Consider the following 27,265-nt stretch of genomic DNA (forward strand, 5'->3'; position numbering starts at 1 on the left):
CTGCCAGTAGATAAACTTTAAACAACCCTGGAGCACTTTTCTCTATCAGATTTCTTCTTTCAAGGTGGAATGCTTCTGGAGTTCCAATCTTATCTGCTTTCACAGGTGGGTTTACTAGTTTGCAATTGAATTACCCTGAGTGCAGGACTTCAGTCACAAATTAATGTATACTCTTGTCTTCCCTGCTTTATTGGTAAAGCTCACAAGAATATACAGCAAGGGTTTGTTTGGCTTTTAAAAATTATTATTAAGAGTGTTTGTGATGTATATATTGCAGTCAGCTGAAATTATGATGTTTTTGCAAGGATTCTGCTTTCTGCCTCTCTAAAGGTTGCCCTTACTGTGGGATAGAGCGGACTGAATGTTGTTCCACATTCTGGTGGTCAGTCACTTCCTGGGTCGGAGTGCTGTTTCTCACCCCCATGGCCTGGGTGTCAGCATGTACAGTGACTCCTCTGAGACCTTACAATATCAAGAAGATTGCCTGTGTCTTCACATGTAAATCTTGAAATCTTGAATCAAGGTTGTTTGCTACTGCTGTGCTGGGTTGCTCACTCCACACAGAGGAATGCAGGAGTGTGCATACATTTTTGCATGCACACACACTGCAGTACTCAAATAACAGATTTCTTCCAGTCCCTTGTAAAATTTGTTTTTTTCTTTCCTCACAAAACTCTGAATATCTCTGTGGACAAAAAGGTGGCTGTGTGGGACAAAATCTGTCTATCTATCTGTATGTGTGTATGTATGTATGTATACACACATATATATATAGAAATAAGTAGGGTAGTACCTTAAGTGGGACAAATGTACATGTCTGTCTTTAGGAAAAGAATTTATGTATATCATCATCTAACTTGTCACCAAATAACAAAAGTCTGTTCTATTTTACTTTGGAGCAGTGGGACTTAAATACACTTAAAGTGGGAGGGACAGTGGGAACAATAGTGTCCACAGAATGCTGAAGTGTTTACATTTTGGTATGTTCATGAAAAGCATCACAGGTAACTGAAAAATAAGTTATCAGCAGATTCTGTAATATCCAAATAAATGAATGTGTGCAAAAGAAAAGTCTAAATATAGAAATATTTTATAATTATAACATTATCTTCACATTTTTAAGTCATAGAGATGTGGAAGGGACCTCTGAAGGTCTCTGTCTAACCTCCCACTTGAAGCTGACTATTGCCAGCAATAGATCACATTGCTTTGGCTTTGTCTAGCTCAGTCTTGAAAGCCTCCCAGGACAGAGATTCCACCGTATCTTTAGGTACTGCTTACAGTGTTGTAGTAACCTAGTAACCTCCTAGTGAAAAAAGTTTTTTTTTTCCTTATGTTTAACTTGAACCTCCAAAATCATCATTTGATGCTGTAGCTCCTTGTTTTACCTTCTGCTGTTACCAAGGAAGGTTTGGCCCCTTTTTGCTGCTCCCTTTCACGTAGTCTGCTGTTAGATTGCCATTCAACCTTCTCTTTGCTTGACAATCCTCATTAATCATGTGCTGCAGGCCCATGAACATCTTGTGTGTTGCTACTGATAGAGGAAAACAGAAAAACTATTAGGCATATAAACCCATCTTCATAAACTTCTCTTAGATCACTATAGACTGTATAGAGTCCAGTGGTTCCCCAAGCTAACACTTCTTTGTTTCTTCATAAAACTCTGCATAAAACACATGTACTGCATACGATATCATTGTCTGTGAAATCAGAGTTGCATGGGGACACAATTGTTCCCTTCCATTTTAGGTGTATATGTTTCCTACAGCTTTCAACTAACATAAATTAGCCTTCTGCTATTTGGTCAGAAATTACATGCTGCCAATATGTGGATACTCTTTTCCTAAGGAGGGACAGGACCATTCTTCTCTCTTACTATTCTACTGTTTCCTTTCCTTTCCTTTCTTGAGCCCAGAGATGCTCAGAGTTTGAGGAGAAAGAAAATCAACATTTCACAGAGGACTGTTTTATTGCTTTCATTTCTTAATTATGTACAGCTAGAAAAACACAACAGGAAAACCTTCTGTGGTGATTTGTATGTGGGAACTACTCTTATAAAACCTTCGCTTTTGTGGAAAAAAACTGTTGTTAAGCCAAGAGGGCTTTTACTTCATCCTGTCATTCTGTTGTGTTTAATTGCCACGTTGCGGCTTCAGCTTGAGTTCTTCTTAGTTAATGGTGCTGGAATACATGCATTAATAAGTGGCAATTAAATTCTACTATTATCTTATTGAAAGCCTGGGGTAAATACGTTACTATTTAACTAGTATGCTCTGGCTGCACACAGAAAGTCTGCAAGAGAAGAACAATCCTTTTTCCTGTCCTACAACTGGTCATGATAATACCTGAAAGCTAACTGTTTTGGTAGTTCTCACCTTCACTGGAACTGCTGTTCATTCTCTTTCTTCGTGTGTAATAGTTCTTACTGGCAGTTGATCTCATCATTATCCACAGTGAGGGTTTCCTTTGACTTGATCCTGCACTGTATAACATTTCCCAAAGGGACATCCAAGTTCAGGAAATGTGACGCAATCTCCTAATATTTAGAGTTTATTTTGCCTTACTCTGCTAGTCTCTTTATGTTTAAGGCTTTCCTTTTTAAACAGCCTGTAGCTCAGTGTGGAGTCCCAGGGACAGTAGTCACCTCTCATACGTCCTTTCTAGAATTATCTTTGGAAGTAAACTCTGGGATCTACACAGCCTGGAGCATATGAACATAAAACCCCAATATAGGTCATAATGATGAGGAACAAAGAGAGAAATACTTATGAAAATTCAGGCCTGGTAGAGGTGAAGAGGAATCACATGCCTGTCATGGTCTAATAGATCTTCCAGAAACTCTGAGAGCCATTGCTTCATTTATTTTTTTTAGTCTGGCTTTCAATGTAAGAGATTCTAAGGCAATGTGAACAAAATCTCCCTAAGATGTAATTTTAGAAATTCCACCATATGAGAATTGCATTGTTCATAAAAAATAACTAACAAATAAAAGCAAGTGAGTACATGGATCCAGGACAATTATGTTATGTTTTTCTTTCTGCTATTGCCTACCTTTGTAACTTTGATTGATAAATAATCTATCTTCTGTCTGTCTCCTCTCTCACAGCTGCTGCTTAGGGATTAATGGTATCACCTTGCCTCTGTGGGATGCTCTGAGGCTTAGCAATTCTAATGACAATAAAGCATTTAACTTGTGTGGTGTATCTTAAAAAAAATCCAAAAAAAACCAAATCATTTTTACACATTTATTAACTGTAGAAGTCTGTTCTATGAGAAATAATGCATTAGAGGTTCTTGGGACAATTTGCGTAACTTGGAGAGCTGTGGTCATTCCAAACATGTCATAGTAAAAACTTTATATTCCGTTCAGTTTCCGATTTTTTTTTTGTGGCTCTTTAGCCTCACAGACATATTCACGAAGTGCTTTGCTTACCCTGGAAACAAACAGGGCACAAATAAAAAGTAGCTCAGCCTAAAACTATTAAACTGAATTGCTTAAGAGATGTACAGGCACACAGAGAGCCTTCAGCTTCTAGACAAATCTCAAGCTGGTAGTGAATGAGAGATGTCACCATAGTTTTGCTGTTCATTTGTCTAAACAACATTACTGAGTTTTCAGTGCACAAATTAATGTAGGACTGTCCTGTCTTAAAATCCACAATGCCTGTCAGTATTCATTGGTTCCTTTTGCTCCCAAAGGTGACCGTGAAATAAAGACGCCAGCTCCGAGTTCCACCACTTCATTTGTAATATGTTTTGGTAACAGTGCTTCTGAGTAGTCGAGATGCAAAGCACAGCTGGTTGGAAACTCTGCTGCTGCATGTAAATTAAAGACAAAGGCTTCACTGGCAGCATTTCTGGTCTTTTCTTATGCTGTTACACCTTCATCCTAATGGAAGTTTTGAGTCTAATAATGGAAAACAAGCCTCCTAAATTTCACAAGTGTAAAGGTCCTCCAGAAGTCACATTTCCCCAACAATGCACAGGCGTACATACATCTGACCTCAGTGCCTAAGACGTGGTTTAGCCTCATAGATTTAGGAAGCTATTTACCGCCTTAAACTTGGCTATAGGTTTCCTTGCGAAGAAATAAACATGAAATTTGTGCTCTGAAAAAAACTCACCCCAAATTAAAAAGTTATTAGAGAAAACTAATTAGACACAGGGTGAGGAACACAACCTAGAATAAAATTGAAAGAAAATCCCCATTGAAGAGGGTTGGAAGTTTTCATGCAGGATGAGGTTATGCTTCAGAGAACAAATTTGTTTTATGAATAACTTAGTGATAATAAACAATAACTTAACATCTGCTGAACTGTTAATCCAATTCTATCATGAGATTATTTTTAGGATGGTCTCAGATTCAGAATTAAGAAAAGATTAATCATAGAATGTTTTGGGTTGGAAGGGACCCTTAGAGGTCATTTAGTCCAACCCCCCTGCAGTGATCAGGGACACCACTAACTAGATCAGGAAGTGACCGAGCAAGATTTCTATTGCTTAGTGTGGTAGATAGCTAAATATCTGAAGGGATAAGATTTCTGTATCAGTTTCTTGTCTAGTAGCATTAGCAATTAGTAACAGGTTTAATTTATTTCCAGAGAAGCTCTGTTTGCTGTTGGCTTGAAGAAGCTTCAACATACATGCACAAGATGCTCCAGTTAGTTTGCTGAGACTTACTGTCAGTGCTGAAGAAATTTGCTGGCCCTGTCCCTGTGTTGATTGTCCAAGCCCATTACCTGTCACCTTTTCAACTTCCTTTACTCCTTTACTTCCTAAGTAATTCCTTAGCATCTTGTTAGATGATTGCATTGTTCCTCTTTCTGTCTGGTTAGCTTCCTCTGAGCACTCCTCTGCTCTCCTGAAGTCTTGCACACAACTACATAAACATACTAGCAGAAGGAAGGGAGAAGATGGATTTCCTTTGGCAATTTGATGATGCTGACAAACTGAGCAGCACAGCAAGGAAAGAAAAGAGCTGAAATAATATGCTGATGATAATTTTATAGCCCAGTTAGAAAGGCTTGCTTTAGACCCTCAGTCACTGACATAGCTACGGGTATAAAGCATGAAGCTAGCAAATGCCAAACTTAAACTAGAGCAAACAATAGGAAATTTCCATACAGTGAATGACTCAAGTAGTAGAATCTGAGAAGGGAAGTAAAGAGGAGAAAGAGGTGCTTCGTTGCACCTTTGGTGAGCTCAGTCTTGAAAAAGAAGCTTCAGATTGGTTGTTGTCCAGACAGTTCACATATTTAACATATTTCCTTATTTTAGAAGAATAACCCTATAAATCCAAATTCTTTTTATAACAGAGTTAAGACTTACGGACTTGTCCTCACGTTCTTTATCTCTTCATAAATATAATGAGCAGGATGCACTCTAAAAGAAGTGCTTAAGAAGATGTAAATCCAAAAGGATACATATTACCAGCAGAAAGTGCTTATGAAAGCCTTAATCTTGTTTAAAACTATTTTACACTATTCCCTCAGTCAGAATCGGACTTACAGTTTATCTTCTCTTTGTTTCACAATAGATTTTCGGGTGTTCCTGATTTTGTTCTCACCTATATTGAAAAACAACTCACAGCTTCCTAAGCATATCACTGAATCATCTGACTGATAGTAATGCGTGATCAAAGCTTACCAAGTGCCTCAAGACAGCTGCATTCCTTAGCTCAGTAAAAAGAACCCAGGAGCACTTCCAGGTGGATACTGCTGTGGTTTTCATTGCTCATCATAACTACTGGTTAGCTTGAAGCTGTTCTTATCCTAAACTGATCCTATAAGGTAATATCAGTACTGCCTAGTGTTACAGACTTAATTTAGCTGGCTAAATTATGAGCTTAGTGTCCCTTGACTGCATAGCCAATGAAGAGAATGATTTATCACAGGAGCTTAACTTAGATGTGCTGAATTATCTTCTCAGAGTGTCTAAATAGGTGTCTGTTGAATCATTCTCTGAAAACCACCTTCTCCATCTAGTGACTCAATGGTACTTTATGGAAACTAAGCATCTACTGTAGGCAGCTCTGTTAAAAGACTAAGTTACAGATTTTACCTGCTACTGCTTTGACACACAGGAACTAGAGTTGTAAAATGTAAAATTCATGTGGTGTTTGATGGGTCAAGAAGAAAAATGGCTAAATATCCAGAACTTGAAGAAAATAAATTGTTTTTAAGGTTCTAGATTTGGATGACTGTTTTATTTTTTATATTAGTGAATTTGACTCACCTAGTACTTGACATATGTATACTCAGCACATTGCTGTAATGTATTAAAAATGAGTTGATAATAATAATGGTATGTTTAAATGAGAGTAAAATGCTTCCCCAGTTACGGGACAGAAAATTAAATGAGAGTAAAAGCGTATGGTATAAACATGTAAGTCATGGACCTTTGAGGCATCAGAGGCAGTGTGCCATGACATTTACCAACACTTTGGGGTTCTTGCTTGCTCTTTGGCCTAGGATCTCTGTTTATTTAAGCCCGGTTGGAGGTTCATACAATAGTAGAAAGGTTTGACAATTTCGCACTAAATTTCTGAAAGCTGAGTATAGTTATTAGGTGTCTCCCTCTTAGCAGGTTTGTAATTTAGTCAGTTGTTTACAAGGGCTTTGGAGAATTTTGTGAGAAAGGTATTGTGTTTGTGTCCTCCTACATTGTCTCTTACCCAATCCTTCCTCCTCTCTGAGGTCATTTGAGGGATAAAGGCATACCCAGTAAAGCATCAACATATTAATTGTAGCATTGTTTATACTATTGAAACCCCACCTCCTTCCCACTTCCTGCCTCTGAAACTTAAATTCTTCAGGAACAGAGTCTTTCTCAGCCAAAATACTGGCAGAGGTGGCAAGCTTGCTTCACAGATATTGAATCTTAGAACACTTGCTCAGAGTACCTCTTTATTTTGTTTCTATTTGTCTGCTCCTACATGCAATATTCGCATCAAATCATCCTGTAATTGGCAACTAACAACTGACACATGAGTAAACTAAAGAAGGAATACTTCTCAAAACAGCAAGGCTGAGATTTTGAAGGACACATAAAAATATCTCAGAATGGCTCCCTGGTTTGGTTAGGATAGTTCTTTATATTCTGAATGTTTTTATTTCTCCTCTGTTCTTCAGCGTTTTTCTAGTCTAGTTTCTACTGACTTAGATAATGGGGTGCTGTTGGTGACAGGAAATGGTCCTTTTATGGAATGATAAATACAGTATTCAGTTATGCTTTTATTACTTGTAGCCCATGCCCATTAATTTACACTTATTCAAATTATTCCCCTTTGTCTGTGTAATTCTGATACTTCTCTTTGTTTTGCTTTATCCCCCAAGTTTTCTCAATTGTGTCAGTATCGTTCTGCTATAAAGGTGTGCAGAACTTGCACATTTCAGCTGGATTAAATCCAGAGATAATGGCATAACATTTTTTTTCCTACAAGATTCTATCTTTTATAGAAGAATAATTTAAAGCAAGATATATATATATTTCTGTAAGCCACAGAACTTATGTTGCCTGCCTTCCTATGGTTTTATTGTTAAATTATCCTATATCTAATAAGCACAAGTTCTGAGAAACATTTTATGCAATGGGCCATTTATATTCTGTCTCTTTCTCTGATGTGGGTTTTCTTGTGGCTTATAATAGAGGTATATTCATAAATAATGTATTCTAACATCAGTGTTATCACTTAATGCAAAACACCTATTGCTTTATATAGTATTTGCCCTACAAACTGTACCCCCAAAATCTTGTAACCAAATAGTGCCAGAATACAAGGAAGAAATCTGGGACATCACAAGGAGAAAGCATCGAATATATCTCCAGGTATATGGCTTGACTAATGTATTTTTCCCACACGCTTTTTTTTTGTGTGTGTGTGAGACTAAGATCCAGTCTATTGGTGATTATTAGATTGTCGCAAAAGGACAGACTGGGGCTGGTAGGAAAATGAGAGCTGACGTTCTCCTTGTTCATATCAACTTTGATTTGTCATTGTTCTACCATGTTCCTTAGACTTATTCCACATCACACAGTAGAGCTTGACCTGAGCCATGCTAGATAACTAAGAAGAAACTAAACATCTGCACTACAAGAAAGCAGAGGTGAGATAAAAGCACAAAATTTGCATCTGAACAGAGATCTAAAATAGAACTTATCCTACTTGGAGGAAGGAATCTGTTTCTATTTCATACTGAAAATTCATGAGATGTAGGCTGTTTCTTTGGGTTTGAGGGTCTTTCTTGCCCTTAAATCATTAGCTCCTGAACTTGGGATACTTAGAATTCTTTATACAAAAAACCAAAACAAAACACTTCCTATGAATTAAAAGATAAATCAAAATTATTCAAGGATAACAGAAATATTTACCCTGGACTGGAAGATTTTGTTTTATTTTTTGTGATTTTTGGGTGGCCAACTCAATATTTTGAACATTGGCAAAGCTTATTTGGATGCTGAGTAAGCAGGCATCGCATGTAACTCTGCACTCTCCCTTCAGGTACTTACACACATTGATAAGAACCCCTCCAGAGTTCTCTTCTCCAGGCTAGACAGTTCCAGCTCTCTCAGCCTTTCCTCACATGAGAGATGCTCCAGTCCCATAATCATCTTTGTGTCCCTTTGCTGAACTCTGTCCAGTAGCTCCATATGTCTTTTGTACTGAGGATCCTAGAACTAGACACAGGTCTCTAGGTATGGCCTTACCAGGGCTGAGCAGAGGGAGAGGATCACCTCCCTTGACCTGCTGTTTGCATCAAAGGACTGTGCTGTAGTGAAATTTGGTGACTGTACTTGTAAACTTTTCATCAGCCCCAAAGGATCTACTGAAATAAGCCAGAGCCTCATGGAAGACCGAAGGGCCTTATTCAACTATAAGTGAATTTTTCAGTCTGGAACTTGTTTGATGACATGCTCTTTCAGGCAAACATTTCTGTTCTCCACAATTTCCTCAATTTTCTCAACATCAGAGAAAAAAATACCATAGATTATACCATAGAAAGCATTGCTATGACATGGGGACAATTCTTGTTTGTACTTTTTCTTTTCCATCCATTACAGGAGTAATTCAGATGCTGACTGTTTTTTAATTTATTGTGCTGTATAAAAAACTGACTGCCTTTTTCTGGCTCCTGAGATAGCTAGTCCATTGGCAGGAGGAGTACCAAATGACCCGTTGTTTGCTGTCTGCTGTGCCTCAAAATGTGGGCTGTATAAACCAGAAATATTTTGGTTATTTGTTTCTCCTATCTTTCCCTCGACTGCCACCGTATGGTTAAGCATCAGTAAGTCAAGGGATGATGAACTACCTGGATTTTTAACACTGCATTTGTTTGCTTTTGCCGGTTCTTTTTATTTTTTTTTTTTCTGTGTATTCAAAAAATACCTCAGATAATAGGTGTACATTGCTGATCTTTAAATGCAAATGTTGAAGATAGATACTGTCTCAAGAAAAGGCCGTGCTAGCTCTGGAGAGAGACACCATGTGTTTGACTGTGTTTCTTATCAGCCACTTTTTCTTGACTACAGGATCTGGGAAACCCCACTCCTCCAGGCTGCCAAAGAGAACAACCTTCCAGCCATTAGGAAACTTCTCACTGATGGAACATGTGATATATATCAGAGAGGTAACTCGATTATTTGCTACAAATGATTTTCTGTGGAAGGCAAGAGCCTGATACAGTGAGTAGAGTAGTATGTTTCTTAGTTTGCTAAAACATTTGCATTAGCAGACTCAAACTACTTAACTGTATGTCAGCAGCTTTGCAACAAAGTGAGCTTTCTAACTTGGAGAACTCATCAAACCTTAAAGGAATGGTGACATCAGAGGTTTGCAGCTTGAATGGGCCTTTTTTCTAGAAGAATTGAAGGAGGTGGTTTACGGTGGAAGGTGGTCAGTGGAAGGGCTGTGTGCTCATTCACTTCATGCCTTAGTCTCCTGTCACTTAAGAACACCTGAAGTCTCTGTTCAGCTTTCAGCTTTTGATGGGGTGAAGGTCAGAAAGTTATGTGGCTCTTATCATGTCATATGATGAGGCAGCACCTGACAGTACTCAAGGGGGGACCTAGCACTCCCATGATTTTCCACCCCAATAAATCCATTTCTGCTTTTGTCCCATATAGTTGAATGTCTAGATGACTCATATGCTTTTCCTACAATTTTTAGGTGCAGTGGGGGAGACTGCCCTTCATGTAGCTGCCTTGTATGATAATGTGGAGGCTGCAGTGACTCTGATGGAAGCAGCTCCGGAGCTTGTCAATGAGATGATGACATCAGAGCTCTACGAAGGTAACATCTCAGGGAATGAGGATGGGTGGGATTCTCTCCAGGGTGGAGGAGGAAATACTACCTGTATATTTGGGGGTTGGACTAGATGACCTCTAGGGGTCCCTTCCAACCCAAAACATTCTATGATTCTATGATTTAGGAAAGTTGCTTATAGAGTTTCTGGTTCAATATATTGCTAAACTGTTATATAGTAAAACCAACATACAAATAGCTCCTGACAACTTGTGGAAGGGGGAATTATATTAAACCCAAGTACATGCATATGCAAACATGGAAATGTGTAATTGACAAAGTTTTAACCACAGGTGGGCCAGCTGGCCATAGTGGGATTGCAAGGATATGTACAGTTTGCTTTCTGCCATAGTCATGTGTAACAAAGGGTACACTTACCTGATCTCCTCTGAAAGGAGAAAAAGTAGTTCTTTGGTTGACAAAGAATAGGGATTGAAAGAAAATGTGGCCACTGCTTTTGAGTCTAGACTCTGAGCCAGGTTTTTAAAGAATGGTTCTGACTGGCTACACACAAATGCCAGACAATCCTGAAACCACTAAAATTATAATGATGGAGTTGTAAAATTCTAATACCTAGTTTGATGGATTAGAGCAAGTCTTCTTTGGGAGTGTTATCTTGACCTGGCCTTCATGTCCCATGAAGAAAAGCATACTCCTTTCTGAGAGACATGAGCTTTCAGTGTGTTTCTTGGAAGAGCATGGCATGTCTTGTTTCCCCCCAGAAAAAAATCTAGAAAGTGCGTCCTGTTGGTTTTTTTGGCAGGTTGTAAAGCCAGTTTTCATGAATTCATGAAAGGTTTAAATAGAATGAGGCCTCTGGAAAACCTGTAGTCCAACCTTCTGCACGCAACAGGGATAACTTCAAAGCTAAATTATATAGCCACTATGAATGCAGTTCCAAAAAACTTCGATTTATCATAAATGAAATGTGAACTGCAGGCTACTGATCAGCCAGAAGTTGCATTCTTGGAAGGCAAGGTTTTATTTCTGTGTCTTACAGGGCAGACAGCTCTCCACATTGCAGCAGTGAACCAGAACATCACTTTGGTGAAGGCATTACTCAAGAGAGGGGCCAATGCCTGCACAGGACAGGCCACTGGGCACTTCTTCAGGCGCAGCTCCCAGAATCTTCTCTATTTTGGTACATTCTTATCTTCTCCCCTTGCTGCTATGGGAGGGAACCTGCAGAGTGATGAGGGAATATAGGGGAGGCTTGCTTTAGTCACCATCTAAACTGATAAGCAGAGGCTCCTGTTCCCAAGTGCCATCAGTCATACACCTTTTAGCAGACAGCAAGACTCCATCTGAGTCTGTAAATGCTGCATAAATATAAATATATAAATCATACACATTTTATATATTTGCATGTATAAAATATATACTGCATAAGAATTATAATTTAATTTCTTCCATATACTGCAACTTACTTGTCAAACTTCTTATGAAGAGAATCTGAAAAGAATACTTCTTCCTTTTAGTATTGTGTGGGGTGGGTCTTCTTTTCCTTTCTGAGTAGGATGAGGAGTGGGGCAGGAAATTTACAGGTTACCTGAAATAGATCTTCCTTTCATAACCTCTGGCTTCATAGCAGGGATAGCTTTCCCTCAGCATGCTTCAACCTCTCCTGCCTCTTAGGGTCTTAATGTTGATTCTCCCCATTGCTTTCTTTGCAGGAGAGCATGTTTTATCATTTGCTGCCTGTGTGGGAAATGAGGAAATTGTACAGTTGCTCATTGAAAATGGAGCTGACATTAGAGCTCAAGACTATCTGGGTATGTGCTGTGGGGCCTAGTGAATTGCATACAGTGGATCTGGACACTTTAAATCAGGCTCTGTCATCTGTGCATGCACATATTCTTCTCTCATTACAAACAGCTGTGGGATGAGGGATGTGAGGAAAATGATAGCCACTATTAATGGCATCAGTCAATTGCCAGTCCTTGCACAAGGCTGGGCTATTCCATATACTTTATCTCATCTGCTTCCTTTGTAGGTAACACTGTTCTTCACATCCTGGTTCTCCAACCCAATAAGACATTTGCCTGCCACATGTACAGCCTGATACTTTCCTATGACAGGAACAAAGAAGGACCAGGATCAATTGAATTGATTCCTAACAATGAGGGGCTTACTCCATTCAAACTGGCTGGAGTCGAGGGTAACACTGTGGTGAGTTTGACACAGTTGCCTTCATAGAGAAGACGTTATTCAGGAACACAGAGCTTGAAATAACATCATCCAGACCAAGCAAGTTTGTATATGTTCTTAGTGGGTAGAAAATACATAACAAGAGGAGTGTGGCCAGCAGGTCGAGGGAGGTTATCCTCCCCCTCTACTCTGCCCTGGTGAGACCCCACCTGGAGTACTGTGTCCAGTTCTGGGCTCCCCAGTTCAAGAAAGATGAGGCACTCCTAGAAAGAGTCCAGAGGAGAGCAACTAAGATGATTAAGGGACTGGAGCATCTCCCCTACGAGGAAAGGCTGAGAGAGTTGGGCTTGTTCAGCCTGAAGAGGGGACCTCATCAATACATACAAATATCTTAAGGATGGAAGTCATGAGGACGGAGCCAGACTCTTTGCAGTGATGTTCAGCAACAGGACAAGGGGCAATGGGTACAAACTGAAACATAAGAGGTTTCAGTTGAATATGAGGAAAAACTTCTTTACTCTGAGGGTGACAGAGCACTGGAACAGGCTGCCCAGGGAGGTTGTGGAGTCTCCGTCTCTGGAGATATTCAGAGCCCACCTGGATGAAGTCCTGTGTAACATGCTCTAGGTGAACCTGCTTTAGCAGGAGGGTTGGACTAGATGATCTCTCAAGGTCCCTTCCAACCCTTGCGATTCTGTGATTCTGTGAAGTCCTTCTTTTTTTTTTTTGCCAGAAGTCTCATGTGGGACCAGAAAACCTATATAAAAAATTTCTTTATCCTAATAGAAGAAACGAGTGCTCTTTTGAGCCAATTTTTGAGCATTTGAGTTTAACAGGTATTAACAGAAAGATCCACTCCAAATAATTTTTTAGAAGTCTAACTGAAATTATTGTCTCTGTTGTCTAGATTTCATTACCCTTAATGTGGCACACAGGAAACTTCTTCAGGTATCCACAGATATTTATTCATAGTCAAGAACTCTCATCCGTCCCCTTAACAAAAAGACAAAGACGGTTAGCGTTTCTTCTGTAGATCCACAAAGGACAGGATCATTTCCCTTGCCATACCTCTTTCCTGATAACTTGTAGAAGAGTATAAAAGAATTTTTTTATCTAATCAACATATAGTTCCATATGAAACCTATTGTCAAGATGTATAACTGTATCAAATAACTTTAGCAGTTTGATTAGAATTTAGAATAAAAGTCACTCATCCTTTACCTCAAGCACGAACTAATAATCAAATGGGAGTGAGAAAAAGTTCCTCCACTTCTTAACCTGTTATAATTGCTTCTGAGAGATATGAGAACCACAACCAATAAATTCAAGGAAAATACATTGTAATTCAGGGTTTAAAACAACTTTGTTTTCATTGCAAATATGCTATAGATTGGAAAGCTTCTGATATCCTCCACCCCCTTCTTTTCTCCACAGATGTTTCAATACCTTATGCAGAAGCGAAAGCACATTCTCTGGTCCTTTGGCCCCTTGACTACTGTGCTCTATGATCTTACAGAGATTGACTCCTGGGCTGAAGATCAGTCATTCCTTGAGCTCATTGTCTCAACCAAGAAGAGAGAGGTACTGTGGGTACCACATGCTTTCTTATGTGCAAACCATGGTGATTACAAAAAGAGAAGAATGAAAAGTTTGAAGGTTCAAGCTTCATATTATCCATACAGCAAGGACTTTGTACCATGTGCTGCAGGAAATTCATGAAATGTAGCAATGTTTTAATGATCTGGCTACATCTGATGCTTTACACACAGTTTCTTCTGAGGTGCAAAAATTGCAGATGATTGAAAGAACTTAGAATGAGCAAGCTACAGGAAATGACATTGTGTGATTCAGTAAAGGGTTCTCTCTCTTTCATCTGGCTCAAAGGTATCAATAATAAGAAGCTCCAGAGCAGCACCAGCAAGTAGCTTTCTATAACTGTGATACTGATGAAGTCTCACAATGTCCCTGTGAGACATGACTATGTTCAGAAATCCTAAACTGAAATGCATTTTAAAACCACTCATTATTATTCTTCCCTTCATTTAATGTCATTGCTTGTACAGGTTTTGACTCAAAACAAAGTAGGAGAATTATCTCTGCTGTAGGCTCAAAAACTTGTAAAAGGATGACTAAGATAAAAATAGCAGAGTGCAATGGCATGCTTAGACAGATCTGCTTAGAACTTTCAAGGTACACCACCCTATCAGTTTTAATCACCTTAAATAATCCTAAGAGGACAGGAAATTAATCAGAAGACACTTTAATAAGCACAATTCTACCTGTCCTGTATCATTTCCATCTACCAAAATTTTAGTCAAACTTTTCTAAGAAAATTTTCAGCTAATGGAGAGCTTTGCACAATGTGGAGAAAGTCTGAAATTCTCATTTGCTTTTATTTAAAATCCTCTAAATTTCCATGCATGGTGACACATACAGAAATTCAGGGGAAAGAAGTCTATGCCAAAAAAAAAAAAAAAAATAACAACCTTAGAAGTTGTCCAAAAGACTAAACCATAAACCTAAAAGAAATAAAAATATTGTGCCTCTGTCTTATCCCAAAACATACAGTGCATGTAGATCCAAGTTTCCTAATTTTAGAACATAAGATGTCTCCAAATACTATGAGATATTATGATTTCTTTATTTTCCAGAATTCTTTTAACTATGTGTAATTGCAATTTTTGCATGCCTAAATAGAAATTCTTCATTGTATTTGGTATATATTTGGTCCAAAATGTTTGCTGTCTCCTCTAGAAGAATGCAGTGTGTCACTTCATCCTATCATACCCTCCCAGTCCAGTACTGGACTAGAGTAGCATCTTTAGGCCCCAATCAGAAGCAGCTTCCTCTTATATTAAGGGGGATGCATACACAAATAGATACAAAGATATATTTTCTGACCCTTAAGTGGGTAAAAAGTGTCAAAAATAGAAGGGACTTAAGCTACAGGAAGATTATAGTAAGCTTCTAAACATGTATCATCCTTTTGAAAATGAAATTTACTCTCATATGCAAAGAATTCTATAATACTGACTTCTACACAAAACTAAACACCTAAAGCTATCTAGCTAGGTTCATTATCTCTCACTGCCTTTTGATCCCTTGGAATATTTCTTAGTCCATTCAAGAGACATGTCCATTTACTGAAACATCCATATTCCTTGCACTTTGTGCAATGTGTCTTTGGCCTACTTAGAGGAAACAGGGCAATGCAGCAAAAGGAGGAAAATACATAGAGTGCAACAAGTTTTCCTTTGAAGTAACCCACTCATGCCGCTTTGATTTACATCTCCTTCTTGCTTATTGCAGTGGTCCCCTAAACATTACAATAGCAATTAAGTCTAGAAGCATTTCATAAAATCTGTGGGTCAAATTCATAAGCAATGTGTAAAGTACATGCTGTTTGTCCTACTTATGCTCTTAAGGGTCAGTCTTCTAGCAGAAGCTGAAGGCTTGATATAGATGATTCAATTAAGTATCACCCAGATAATAATGCAGAAACTTAAAATGTAATACTTTTACATAAGCCAGGGAGCTTTAGACAAGTACTAATCTCATTTGGAAAAATGTTCCAATTTTCTTATCCTAAATCATCTGCTACAAAAGATGTGTATTGCTGTACTAACAGGAATATTCTGTCATCCTCAGTTCTATGTTCCCACACAAAACAAAAACTTTTCAAAGGTTTATCAGACGAATATTAGTTGTTACTCTTTTGTTTTACCCTCAAGATGCCATCAGAACTGAGGGTAAATTCCAATCAATTATATATATATCTTTGTTTCCCTTTTACAGAAAAGGCCTTGTTGACATTTTGGTGTTTGGTTGGCAACCTCAAAAAGGATTCTTGTAAAAGTAGCTTATTGCTCATGTGAGCCCTGCTTATGTTCTGTGAGAATGGCCAAATATTTCCCTTTTTTGTAGGTAGAGAAACTGCAAATGAAATAATACTGACTGTCTTAAAGTAGCTGAATCCAACTGCTTTTGACTATCTCTGGAGTAGACCAGGACCCTTGACCTACAAAGCAAACTTTGATCCTTCATAAAAATACCAGCCATAGTCCTGTTTCTAGATTTTTGAGTATTTACATTTTCTACTTATATCGAGAGAAATTATACTTCCTCATATGGAAGACAGACGAAGGACTACAGGCTCAGTCTTCATCTGTAGAAAACCATTACAATTATAGCTTCAGTTCAGCTATACTGATTTCTTCCAGATTGGGAATGGACCCTAAACAGTTATAACGAGATGATGGGAAAACACAAAAAGAGTCCATGCGCATTTTCTGGGCTTGCAGGTGCCAATAAACAAAATACCTTTGTTTCATTTTAACAGAATATGGCTTATAACTGGATTTAAGAGAAATTTTGTTTTGAAAATACTTCAAGGTGATCCATTTGATTCCAAAGTAGAGTTCTAGCTCTTCAGCTACTGCAGATCTTGGAGGCCTTGATAACCTGAGTCAGTAGCATCCAACTGAGGCGTTTAATTAAGCAATACAGATTCCCTAAGTTTTACATGTGGTTGATAAAGAAATGCAAGTAACTAATTTAGATCTTAGGTGAGATGAATGGCAGCCTGTAGGACCCTATTGCCTACAAGGAGAGAAATCTTAGGATAACCACATCACTAATGAAGATACCTCCTTTTCGTGCCTAAAGTTATGTGATGGCCTTACTTGTAGTAGTGATACTCTAAGGACATAGATGAGGCAAAGTTTGTAGGAAGAAGTAATGATATTTATTAGATAGTTCATGTAGCCACAATTTCATCTTTTCCTAGGAAAACAATTTAAAAGAGTGGAGTGACATTGATCTTTCCAAATTTTGTATTTGTTATTCCAGAAGCAAATCAATAGATTCACTCAGAGGCATAGATTAGCAATGTTCAACAGAGGAACGGATGTTGAATTTTTTTTTTCCATATCTTCTCACTGTATTTTCTTTGTCCTTTATATGCATGTATGCAAATCAACCAGATCGACCATGAGGGCACTTGAGAAACTTTCTGGATTCTTCCTGTTAGTTTTGAAATGGGATGGTATGATAGAAGATGATTCTTCCCTTCAGTGTTCATAACTCCACTGCTCTTACTTTTTATAGAGCCTCTTTGTCACTTCTAAAACTACGGTCTCGACTTTTTTGATGATGTTTTCTTTTTTTGTATAGAATTCCTCAGCTACACAGTATGTATGGATATATGCATATCTTTGACAGAATCCCAACTCCAGCTTGTATATACCTTTTATTTTCTGTAACACATCGTCATGGACCTATATCATAGGTCTGTCTCAAGTGTTTATATGCATCCATGCCTACACAGACAACAAACTTATTCCAGTATCTAACATGTTTCTCTTGCACTTCCCAGTGGTACTCAAAAGCTGTTCTCTGCAGGATATGTTTTTTACTTTTTTTCAAAGCTCTTTACTGGCAAAATGAGCAAATCCAAACCCATATGAGCATTCCATTTTTGCAAAATAAATTTGGCTTCCTAATGCTGAATAGAATAGGTGAGAATAGTTTGTTAACATTCTCCCAGGAAACAGTGTGAATGATGCTTATAAACAAATGTCCTTTTGGCAATTAATTCCTTCTTTCTTTCTTTATTTCTTTCTCAGGCACGCCAGATCTTGGACCTAACACCTGTGAAGGAGCTGGTGAGCCTGAAGTGGAATATGTATGGCCGTCCCTATTTCTGTTTCCTGGCTTTATTCTATATACTCTACATGGTCTGCTTCACTATGTGCTGTGTCTACCGACCACTGAAACCCCGAATGGGCAACAAAACAAGTAGCAGAGACAATACAATCTATGTCCAGAAAATGCTACAGGTACTGTGTCTATAGGAGTCAGGACCCCATAGGCAGCACTGTGCCATTCTAATCTAACCTACTTAACTGGAAGCCTTTCCCAGTTGTCAGCTACTGCAGCTGTCCTCTTTCCGCCAGATGACCTTTGTCAGTGAGGAACATGGGGTATGCTCTGTTCTCTGTTGCTGGGGCTGGGCCGGTTCCTGTGTCCTTGTCATGTCTACTCATGTTTATTACACTTTTCCTCATCCTTTTTTTAAATTTCCTTTCACTCCCTTTAAAATTTAATTTTAATTTCCTTTCACTCTTTGGTTTTTTTTTTTTTCCAGGAATCCTATATGACATATGAGGATGAGCTGAGGCTGGTGGGGGAGCTGATTACAGTCATTGGAGCTGTAGTAATTTTGATCCTTGAGGTAAGAGAAACAGTGAGCTATATAGTCTCGAGTTTAATCAAGACATTTTACTAGACAAACATGAGTTTCTGCTCACAACTTGGTACGGGTCATTTGCTTAGTCTAAGTGCTTTGATATATGCCTATGGCAATAGACACTGTCAACAATATATTGGATGAAACAGAGACTGTGACAATGTACTAGTAAGACTAGTGTGGAAGAAACAATTAGAAGGCTTTGGCATGCTATCAAATACTTTCTGTTCTCCTTACCATGAATGGAATGATCCTGTGAATACTGATGTTTACAATGACATTTAATAGTATAATCGAATCCGTCTGGGTCCTAAAGTCAATAGGATGTCTTTCTTAGATTCCAGATATCCTTAGAGTTGGAGCAGCGAAATACTTTGGACAAACTATCCTAGGAGGGCCTTTTCACATAATTGTGTAAGTACACTGCTTTTTAAGTCTAATAAATATATTGTCTCTCATTTTCCCCACTGCTGTCTTTAGCCAGATCAGTCACTTTCTCCATTCTTTTAGAGCACTCCTTCTCTTGATTTACTTCTCTTACTGGCTCAGCTGGTATGTAGGAAGCCAGGTGAGTGGGCAGTTAGAGTTGATAGTGCTGAGAGGTCTCTGTTTATTGGGCTGGTGGTGGCTATACATGCCTGTCTTGGAATTTTTGAAAAGAAAAAGGAGGGTAAGATTCCTTTACTGAACTTTTTTAACTGTCTCTTCTTCCCTTGCAGCATCACATATGCTTGCATGATTCTAGTAACCATGGTGATGCGTCTCACCAGCACAACTGGTGAAGTGGTGCCCATGTCCTTTGCCCTGGTGCTAGGGTGGTGCAATGTCATGTACTTTGCACGAGGCTTCCAGATGCTTGGACCCTTTACCATCATGATTCAGAAGGTATAAGACACAAACAAATGTGGGCTTGTTACACACATCCTAACACCTCTTTGCAGATAGGGAGAATGGAAAAAATACTTTTTCCCCCTCAGGACTAGCATTAATGGCAAATGGACAAGTCTGCACAGGAGGTTTGGGACTTTCACTTTCTCTCTTTAGTGCAGAATTTTCCTTTAGTCCATTCATGGTCTTAGAATCTGGAAAATGGTTTACATAGCATGGCATTGTGGCTTGGTGGGACAGCTGGGCCTTATAGTGGCTCTGTCTTTGCTCTACAGATGATATTTGGCGATCTTATGCGCTTTTGCTGGCTCATGGCTGTGGTGATACTAGGCTTTGCATCAGGTGAGTCTCCAAAAGGAAAACAGCATTATGTTACCCTTTGCCAACTTCTTTAGTATAAATTAAATGTGTGGGGTTTGATTTTTTTCTCAAGTTGCCCTTTGAGTTAGCCAGCAAAGGTGGTGATGATGTATAGCTTCTATTTCTTTGAGCATGGTCATTTTACAGTACTGATTTCTGTTAATGTGAGTTTGGTTTTAAATTATTGCTTTTTCCAGTGTAACAGAAATTAGGACAATAAAGATAAGTCCACATATATGTAAGTCAACATTTAAAACCATATTGCATTTATGATATCTGTCTTTGGAAAATGAGATTAACACACATAGCTTGAAGAAGAAAAGATCAGTATTTTGTGAAAAAATAAATAATCAAAGTAATTCTGAGTAATTTTATAATGAAGACCTGTGGTTCTAGTCAGGGATTTGTCCTTGTTATGACAGGTACTGCACTAGCATAGAAACACATGCAGCTCCTTCCCAGACCACTTTTTGTTGTCAGCATTTCTTATAGCACCCTGTTGTTGCTCTTGGAATGTGATTCCTGTTGTTAAACTATCTCTTTTTTTTCCCCATTGCTCTCCTCTAGCTTTTTACATCATCTTCCAGACAGAGAACCCTGAAAACCTTGGGCAGTTCTACAATTATCCCATGTCCTTGTTCACTACCTTTGAGCTGTTCCTCACTATCATTGATGGCCCTGCAAACTATGATGTGGACCTGCCCTTTATGTACAGCGTGGTATACTTTGCCTTTGCCATCATTGCCACCCTTCTTATGCTCAACTTGTTAATTGCCATGATGGGTGACACTCATTGGAGAGTGGCCCATGAGCGGGATGAGCTCTGGAGAGCCCAGGTAACCTAATTTAGATGGTAGGGGGATTGCTTTGAATAAGGAAGGGGAAAAGTTACAGTGCAATTACTTACTCTGCCATCCATGCTCTGAAGGAGGTACTTTGAAACCTTCCCTGGCCTTCATTTTTCTCAGAAGCTAATACAATAAGCCATATCCTTTTAATCCCGTTTTACAGCTTTTGTACATCAGCTACCAAATTTCTTTCATCCTTTCTATGAGTCTGAAGTGTCTAAGTGCAAGACTACTATTCTGCACATCTTCCCATATGAAACTGTCTTCCAGTGTATCTTTCCTATGCGGGTATTCCTATCTTATTTCAAATAGCAGCTAGAAGCCCATCCAGCCTTTCTTTTCCATCTTGTGTCTCCCTAGCTGTTCGTTCCTTACACATGTAATCTCTTGTGAAATCCAATTAAAGTTACACCTTTTTTTTTACAAATCACATTTCTGTGTATCTGAGACTTAAATTATAATTAGATGGATTGAGTGAGGGGAGATAGAATGCAAAATAATGATTACAAGTAGGTCAGTAACGTCGTTAGATCCACTGAGAGAAGTTGGCCTGACTTTCTTGCTCAAAAGGCAGAAAAAATCAGCTAGATCAGTTATATAGCTGCTCAACAGGAAATCCATTTCCTAGTGTTTTTCTGTGAGAAAGCAATAAGTCAAATGGTTAAATGTAGTTGTATGGCCACACCAATAAGTTCTGATGATAGTTAATGCAGATATAAATACCCTCCTCTAGCTTGCAAATTAATTACCCTACTTCTTGTCATCAGGTATAAAAGGAAAGAAATTTAACAGTGTTTTAAGAGTACCATTGCTTCCTCAAAACATGGCACAGTTAGGAATAAAATAGTGAATTGCCCTATAATTAAGGGAGTATTGACTCTATGATTTTTCTTCATTACATATGGAGCTGTAATGACGTATGGTAATGGATCAATACTCATGAGACTGATAATATTGAAAAAGAGTCTGATTTTTTTCCTAATTCATCTGAGTTCTGTCTTTTTTTTTTATTTTAAAGGTTGTTGCTACTACTGTCATGCTGGAGCGGAAACTGCCACGGTGTCTCTGGCCTCGCTCTGGAATCTGTGGGCGGGAATATGGGCTAGGGGACCGATGGTATCTCAGGTGAGTTCTCTTCTAGTATGTTTACATAAGGATCCCAGAAGAAGAATGACCTGGACAAGGGGATTGAGTATACCCTCAGCAAGTTTACATGTGACACTAAGTGTTGATCTGCTTGAGGTTAGGAAGGCCATTCAGAGGGATCTGGACAGTCAGGATCAATGGGCTGCAGCCAATTGTATGAGATTCAACAAGGCCAAGTACCGGGTCTTGCACTTGGGTCACAACAACCCCATGCAATGCTGCAGGTCACAACAACCCCATGCAATGCTACAGGCTTGGGAATGAGTGGCTGGGAAGCTGCTTGGCAGAGAGGGATCTGGGGGTACTGGTTGACAGCTGACTGAATATAAGCCAGCAGTGTGGCCAGGTGGCCAAGAGGGCCAACAGCATCCTGGCTTGTATCAGGAATAGTGCGACCAGAAGGACCAGGGAAGTTATCCTTCCTCTCTACTTGGCACTAGAGTGGGGCTGCACCTCAAATACTGTGTTCAGTTTTGAGCCCCTCACTACAAGAAGGACACTGAGGCACTGGAATGTGTCCAGAGAAGGGCAATGAAGCTGGTGAGGGGTCTGGAGCACAAGTCTTATGAGGAGTGGCTGAGGGAACTGGGGTTGATTAGCCTGGAGAAAAGGAGGCTGAGGGATGACCTTATCGCCCCCTACAACTGCCTGAAATGAAGCTGTAAAGAGGTGGGTGTCAGCCTCTTTTCCCAAGTAACGGGCAATAGGACGAGAGGAAATAGCCTCAAGTTGCACCAGGGGAGGTTTAGTTTAGATATTAGAAAAAATTTCTTCTACAGAAAAGGTTATCAGGCACTGGAACGGGCTGCCCGGGAAAGTGGTCAAGTCACCATCCCTAAAGGTATCTAAAAGACAGGTAGACGAGGTGCTTAGAGACATGGTTTAGTAGCGGACAGGTACAGTTGGACTTGATAATCTTAAAGGTCTTTCCCGACCAAATGATTCTATGATTCTAAGAATCCAATGTCTGGATGTTAATAAAGAGCCTGAACCTTTCCAGTGGCCTGGGGACAAGTGTTTGGAGCCCTTCCCTTAGAGAATACAGACCCCAATCTCTTTCTGTCTGTGACTGATAGACAAGCACTGTTCCCCTTAGAAAGCTCTGCTGTGCAATTCCTTGTGAAATCAGCTGATGTTTTCTTATCCAGGAGTGACAGGAGACAGACCCCAGAAATTACATGGCCAGAATTTTCTTTTCAGCTTCTTACAATGAGTATCACAAAGCTTCAGTGCTGTGCTCGGTTGGGTCTCCCTACCTGCTAATTGCATGAAATGGCAGAGGCAAAATTGATCAATTAGGCATTCAGCAGCAATGAACTGCACTGCAGATGATTAAAAACCAGAACAGGAATAATTGAAGATAAGATTTCTTTCTGGTGTGAACCTAGTAACTATATTATACTTTGCAAAGACTGCATCAGATGGCAAAGTCTTAGGTCCAGGACTTGAGTTTAGGCACTGAAATAACAAACTATCTGCAGCCTATATAAATCTAGATTCCTCATTATTTCTGATTTTAATCAATATTTAATATTGATTTTCTCACCAGGGTGAGAAAAGATTAAATTTTTTTTGTGCATGTGACTTTTCTAACTTTGCTGATAAAGCCAGAAGGGGGAGTGTTGCCTATATGAAATAGGATTTTGCAGGTTTTAGCAGAGGATTTTCATTGTGGATTTTCAGGTTTGCTAAGCAGAGCAAGCAGACCTAAAGTGATACCAATATGCAACACCTTCAGTCCAAGGTGCAGAATATAATTTTGCAAGAGCAATATCCCAGCAACAATTCTTCATTGGATGCTATGAGAAAACAGTGTTGGTGTGATCTAGTTCTGTCAAATTACATGTACGTTCCTTGTATATAGTGTGGGATAGTATTTCAGAAGACAAGTTATAAGTAATGTAGTGAAGGGTTGGTGGAAGCGGAGCAGTTAAATAAAAGTTCAGCAAAAGATAAGTGACATGGCGAATCTAGCAACCATGGAGTATCGGAGAAAGAAAGACAAGAACAAAGGAAATGAATGAATATATGCATATATACAAAGGATCTGGAGCTAGAGTCAGGTGGAGTAGGTCTGCCAACAGCTTACATCTGGCAAAATGGAAAGGGCAAATCATGACTGGGAAATGAGTTAAAGGACAGGAAACCATGGGCAGATAAGGGTACTGAAGTCAATGACAGGGATGAAGGTCTAGGAGATAATTGTGTGCTTGCAGATGCTAGCATCATGCCTATAATCTGTTTCCTGTTCCTATGTAGATTTTCTGGAATATCTGGGTCAGTAGGCATATTTTTGGGACGGGATTGCTTCTTGTGGCCGCTTGGTTTGGTTGACAAACTGGCACATTTCTACTTCATTCAGTTTATGTTTTTTAATCCTCTTACAGAGTTGAAGACAGGGTTGATCCCAACAAACACAAGATGATGCGCTACACAGAAGCATTTAAAGCTCAGGATAGGGATAACTGTGAAAAAGGTTTGGAAAAGCTGGAAATCAATAGGAACACCCTGTACAAGAAGGATCTTTCTGCTCTGTCATTGTCACGAAGCACATCCAGGACTAGTTCTCACCGTGGCTGGGAGATCCTGAGGCGCAACACCTTCCACCAACTTTGTGGAGAGGTGGGTCATGCCATGGAAGAGGAGGTTTATGATGTCTAAGAAGCCTCTTTTTTTACTCCACAACACAGATCACTTTTGCTACAACAGTTGTCTTCTCCAACTGTTCATAGGCACTCCAGCTACACGCATTTGTCATCCTTGAAGAACTCTGCTGGTGAACAGTTGATGAACAGTTCATGGCATCTATGCTATGACATACAAATGCAGTCTTTTCTCTTCTACTTCTAAGTGTCCCTGCTGTTGCACTGATACTTGCACCAAGCTGGTGTGCTTGTTGAGCTAAGGTCTGTGGTGGTTTGTTATGTTTTGCAATGCCCTACAGAAATGAACAAAAGAAGCCACCAATGGTATTTCATCCATTTACAAAGAAGTGACCAGTAAGCCCTCTCCCAGGCTATTACATACAGTATAATCTCTCCCTCCCATTTCACAAAATCCCAATGCTCTCATAGCAAAGACAGCTGACTGAAGTTCTGTTTTATGATTTGGTACAGAACTGAAAAAAACCCACGTAACTAAGCTCAGGAATGAAGGTAGTTGCTGACACTGTGATAATTAAAAGGACTGTATCTACTCAGCTGGCATTCAGGGCCTGACAGATTTTACCCTCTGAAAAAACACAGTCTCTATTAGCTGTATTTTCAACATTGCTATCTTAAAGGACTCTTTTGGTTTTGGTTTCATTTTGTTTTGGTTTGCTTGGTTGGGGTTTTTTCGGTGGTGAGTTTTTTTGTTTGTTTTATTTTGTTGTCACATGAATGCACTTTAAGCTTTTGAAAAGAAGTGATTGCTATTCCTGGGAGGATTCTGAAGTATTTGAAGTAGGACATTCTTTTCCTAATGAAGGCATATATGACTTGGTTAGGTGACTTTCAGCAGTGTGACATTTCAGCAGAGCTATTAATGTCCCAAGTGAGCTGAAGGGGGTCTTTTGCTTTCTGTGGAAGAGTAGCATTCTGAACCATGGTTCTCTGACTTACTACTGAGCCAGCAAGGTTGGGTAGTAACCTACAATATAACACCAAAAGAAATGGAGAGGAAATGTTTGATAGATGAGTAAGAGCTATTGCAGAGGCAGTTCAGAAACTGGTGCTCTCTTTCTCTCTCTCTGTAAGTCTAAAACTATCCAATGAACAACTGAGTCATCCACACAGTTTTCTTCCAGGCACGATGCTGTGCCAGCCTGTCAGCTTGTCACCTGCCTAGGGCCACTTTAAGAACAATGGAGAAATGTTCAGAGAAATGGACTTTCATTTCAGTTTTTTTTGTATTCTCAGGACTGTGGAGTTTCACTCCAGTAGCAGAAGTAGGTGGAAAGCAATCCATGGTCTTAACATTTCCTTCCAACAGGACTAGTAACAGAAACTTTGTTTTTTGAGAAACCAAGGTTTATTACATAGCACTGGACTGTGAGCCAAATCACGCTGTGATAATCAAAGCAGATAATGAAAAAGCTGAATCCAGTGGATTTCTGATTGTATTGAAAGATCGCAGCAAACACCTCCTATATCTCCTCTCTTGCAGGTGTTGTAATGAGCATCATGATCTTTGCAATTAGTTATGTGTTAGTGTTTATTTAAATGTCCCCTTTCTCTTACTTGAATGTGCATCTATGCTCCAATAGAAGACTGACAGAAGACTGTGTCTCTGGAATTCAACTGTATATTTTTGACTCATTTTGTTGAATTGAAAGTGTTGCCTGGTCTTGCTCACTTAAGTATGTTCAGTCCTTCCCCAGACTTTTGGGGTTTGTACTGATGGTTCATGGAGATGGGAACAATATGGCACATTAACCAGAACTGTGGATTGCTGCTCTAATTGTCATAGTGAATAGGAAATAGCAGGAAGGGGAGAACTGATGACTTCCTCCTCCTTCCCCTGCCCCCAAGTATAGTAGTCTTTTCACTAGTTTGAAAACCTGCAGAAATACAATTAAGATGGAGCCACATATAGCCATTTCTACAAAAGAACTCCTCTTTGTGACATAATAATAATAATAATAAAACTAGTTTGAAGTATAAGCTCTGTAAATCCTGGTTCTGATTTTGTATTTGTCCTGGTTTCTGCTGGGACAGAGTTGATTTTCTTCCTAGTAGCTGGTATAGTGCTGTGTTTTGGATTTAGTACTAGAAGAATGTTGATAACACACTGATGTTTTGGTTGTTGCTGGGTAGTGCTTAGACTGGCCAAGGACTTCTCAGCTCTCAGCTCTGCCAGGTGCATGAGAAGCTGGGAGGGGACACAGCCAGGACAGCTGACCCAAACTGACCAAAGGGCTATTCCATACCATATGACGTCATGCTCAGTATATAAGCTGGGGGAAGAAGAAGGAAGGGGGCAATGTTCAGAGTGATGGCGTCTGTCTTCCCAAGTAACCATTAGGCGTGATGGAGCCCTGCTTTCCTGGGGATGGCTGAACACCTGCCTGCCCATGGGAAGTGGTGATTGAATGCCTTGCTTTGCTCTGCTTGCGTGCGTGGCTTTTGCTTTCCCTATTAAACTGTCTTTATCTCAACCCACGAGTTTTCTCACTTCTACTCCTCTGATTCTCTCCCCCATCCCATTGCGGGGAGAGTGAGCAAGCGGCTGTGTGGTGCTTAGTTGCCAGCTGGGGTTAAACCACGACTTTCTTCTTCATTTCTATGAACAATAATGAGAATATTTACCTTGGAACTGAAAACAACATATTGACATTGCAGGAGGCAG

At 39.4% G+C, this 27,265-nt stretch overlaps 1 protein-coding gene across 7 annotated transcripts in view; it reads left to right on the forward strand.

Annotated features, from left to right (window-relative positions):
* LOC104126555 (transient receptor potential cation channel subfamily V member 6) overlaps positions 1-26,683 on the forward strand; it is a 54,352-nt gene extending 27,669 nt beyond the window's left edge. For 3 of the 7 annotated variants that reach the window (XM_035894581.1, XM_009639145.2, XM_035894587.1), the window contains 14 exons: positions 9,529-9,626; positions 10,166-10,288; positions 11,301-11,441; positions 11,974-12,072; positions 12,294-12,469; positions 13,883-14,029; positions 18,073-18,285; positions 18,594-18,680; positions 19,033-19,109; positions 19,415-19,580; positions 19,859-19,925; positions 20,511-20,779; positions 21,810-21,916; positions 24,325-26,683. In XM_035894581.1, coding sequence (XP_035750474.1) covers positions 9,529-9,626; positions 10,166-10,288; positions 11,301-11,441; positions 11,974-12,072; positions 12,294-12,469; positions 13,883-14,029; positions 18,073-18,285; positions 18,594-18,680; positions 19,033-19,109; positions 19,415-19,580; positions 19,859-19,925; positions 20,511-20,779; positions 21,810-21,916; positions 24,325-24,598 — 2,044 coding nt within the window. In that variant the 3' untranslated portion in view covers positions 24,599-26,683. Of the gene's footprint in view, positions 1-6; positions 106-5,536; positions 5,790-8,016; positions 8,106-9,528; positions 9,627-10,165; positions 10,289-11,300; positions 11,442-11,973; positions 12,073-12,293; positions 12,470-13,882; positions 14,030-18,072; positions 18,286-18,593; positions 18,681-19,032; positions 19,110-19,414; positions 19,581-19,858; positions 19,926-20,510; positions 20,780-21,809; positions 21,917-24,324 lie in introns of those variants that run through there. The other 4 variants (XM_035894583.1, XM_035894585.1, XM_035894586.1 and 1 more) reach the window with 4 other exon arrangements.
* The last annotated feature ends 582 nt before the right edge of the window (positions 26,684-27,265 follow it).

This window comes from Egretta garzetta, unplaced genomic scaffold (genome assembly GCF_000687185.1).
Source record: "Egretta garzetta isolate BGI_Z169 unplaced genomic scaffold, ASM68718v1 scaffold85, whole genome shotgun sequence".
In the NCBI taxonomy this organism is placed as follows: Eukaryota; Metazoa; Chordata; class Aves; order Pelecaniformes; family Ardeidae; genus Egretta; species Egretta garzetta.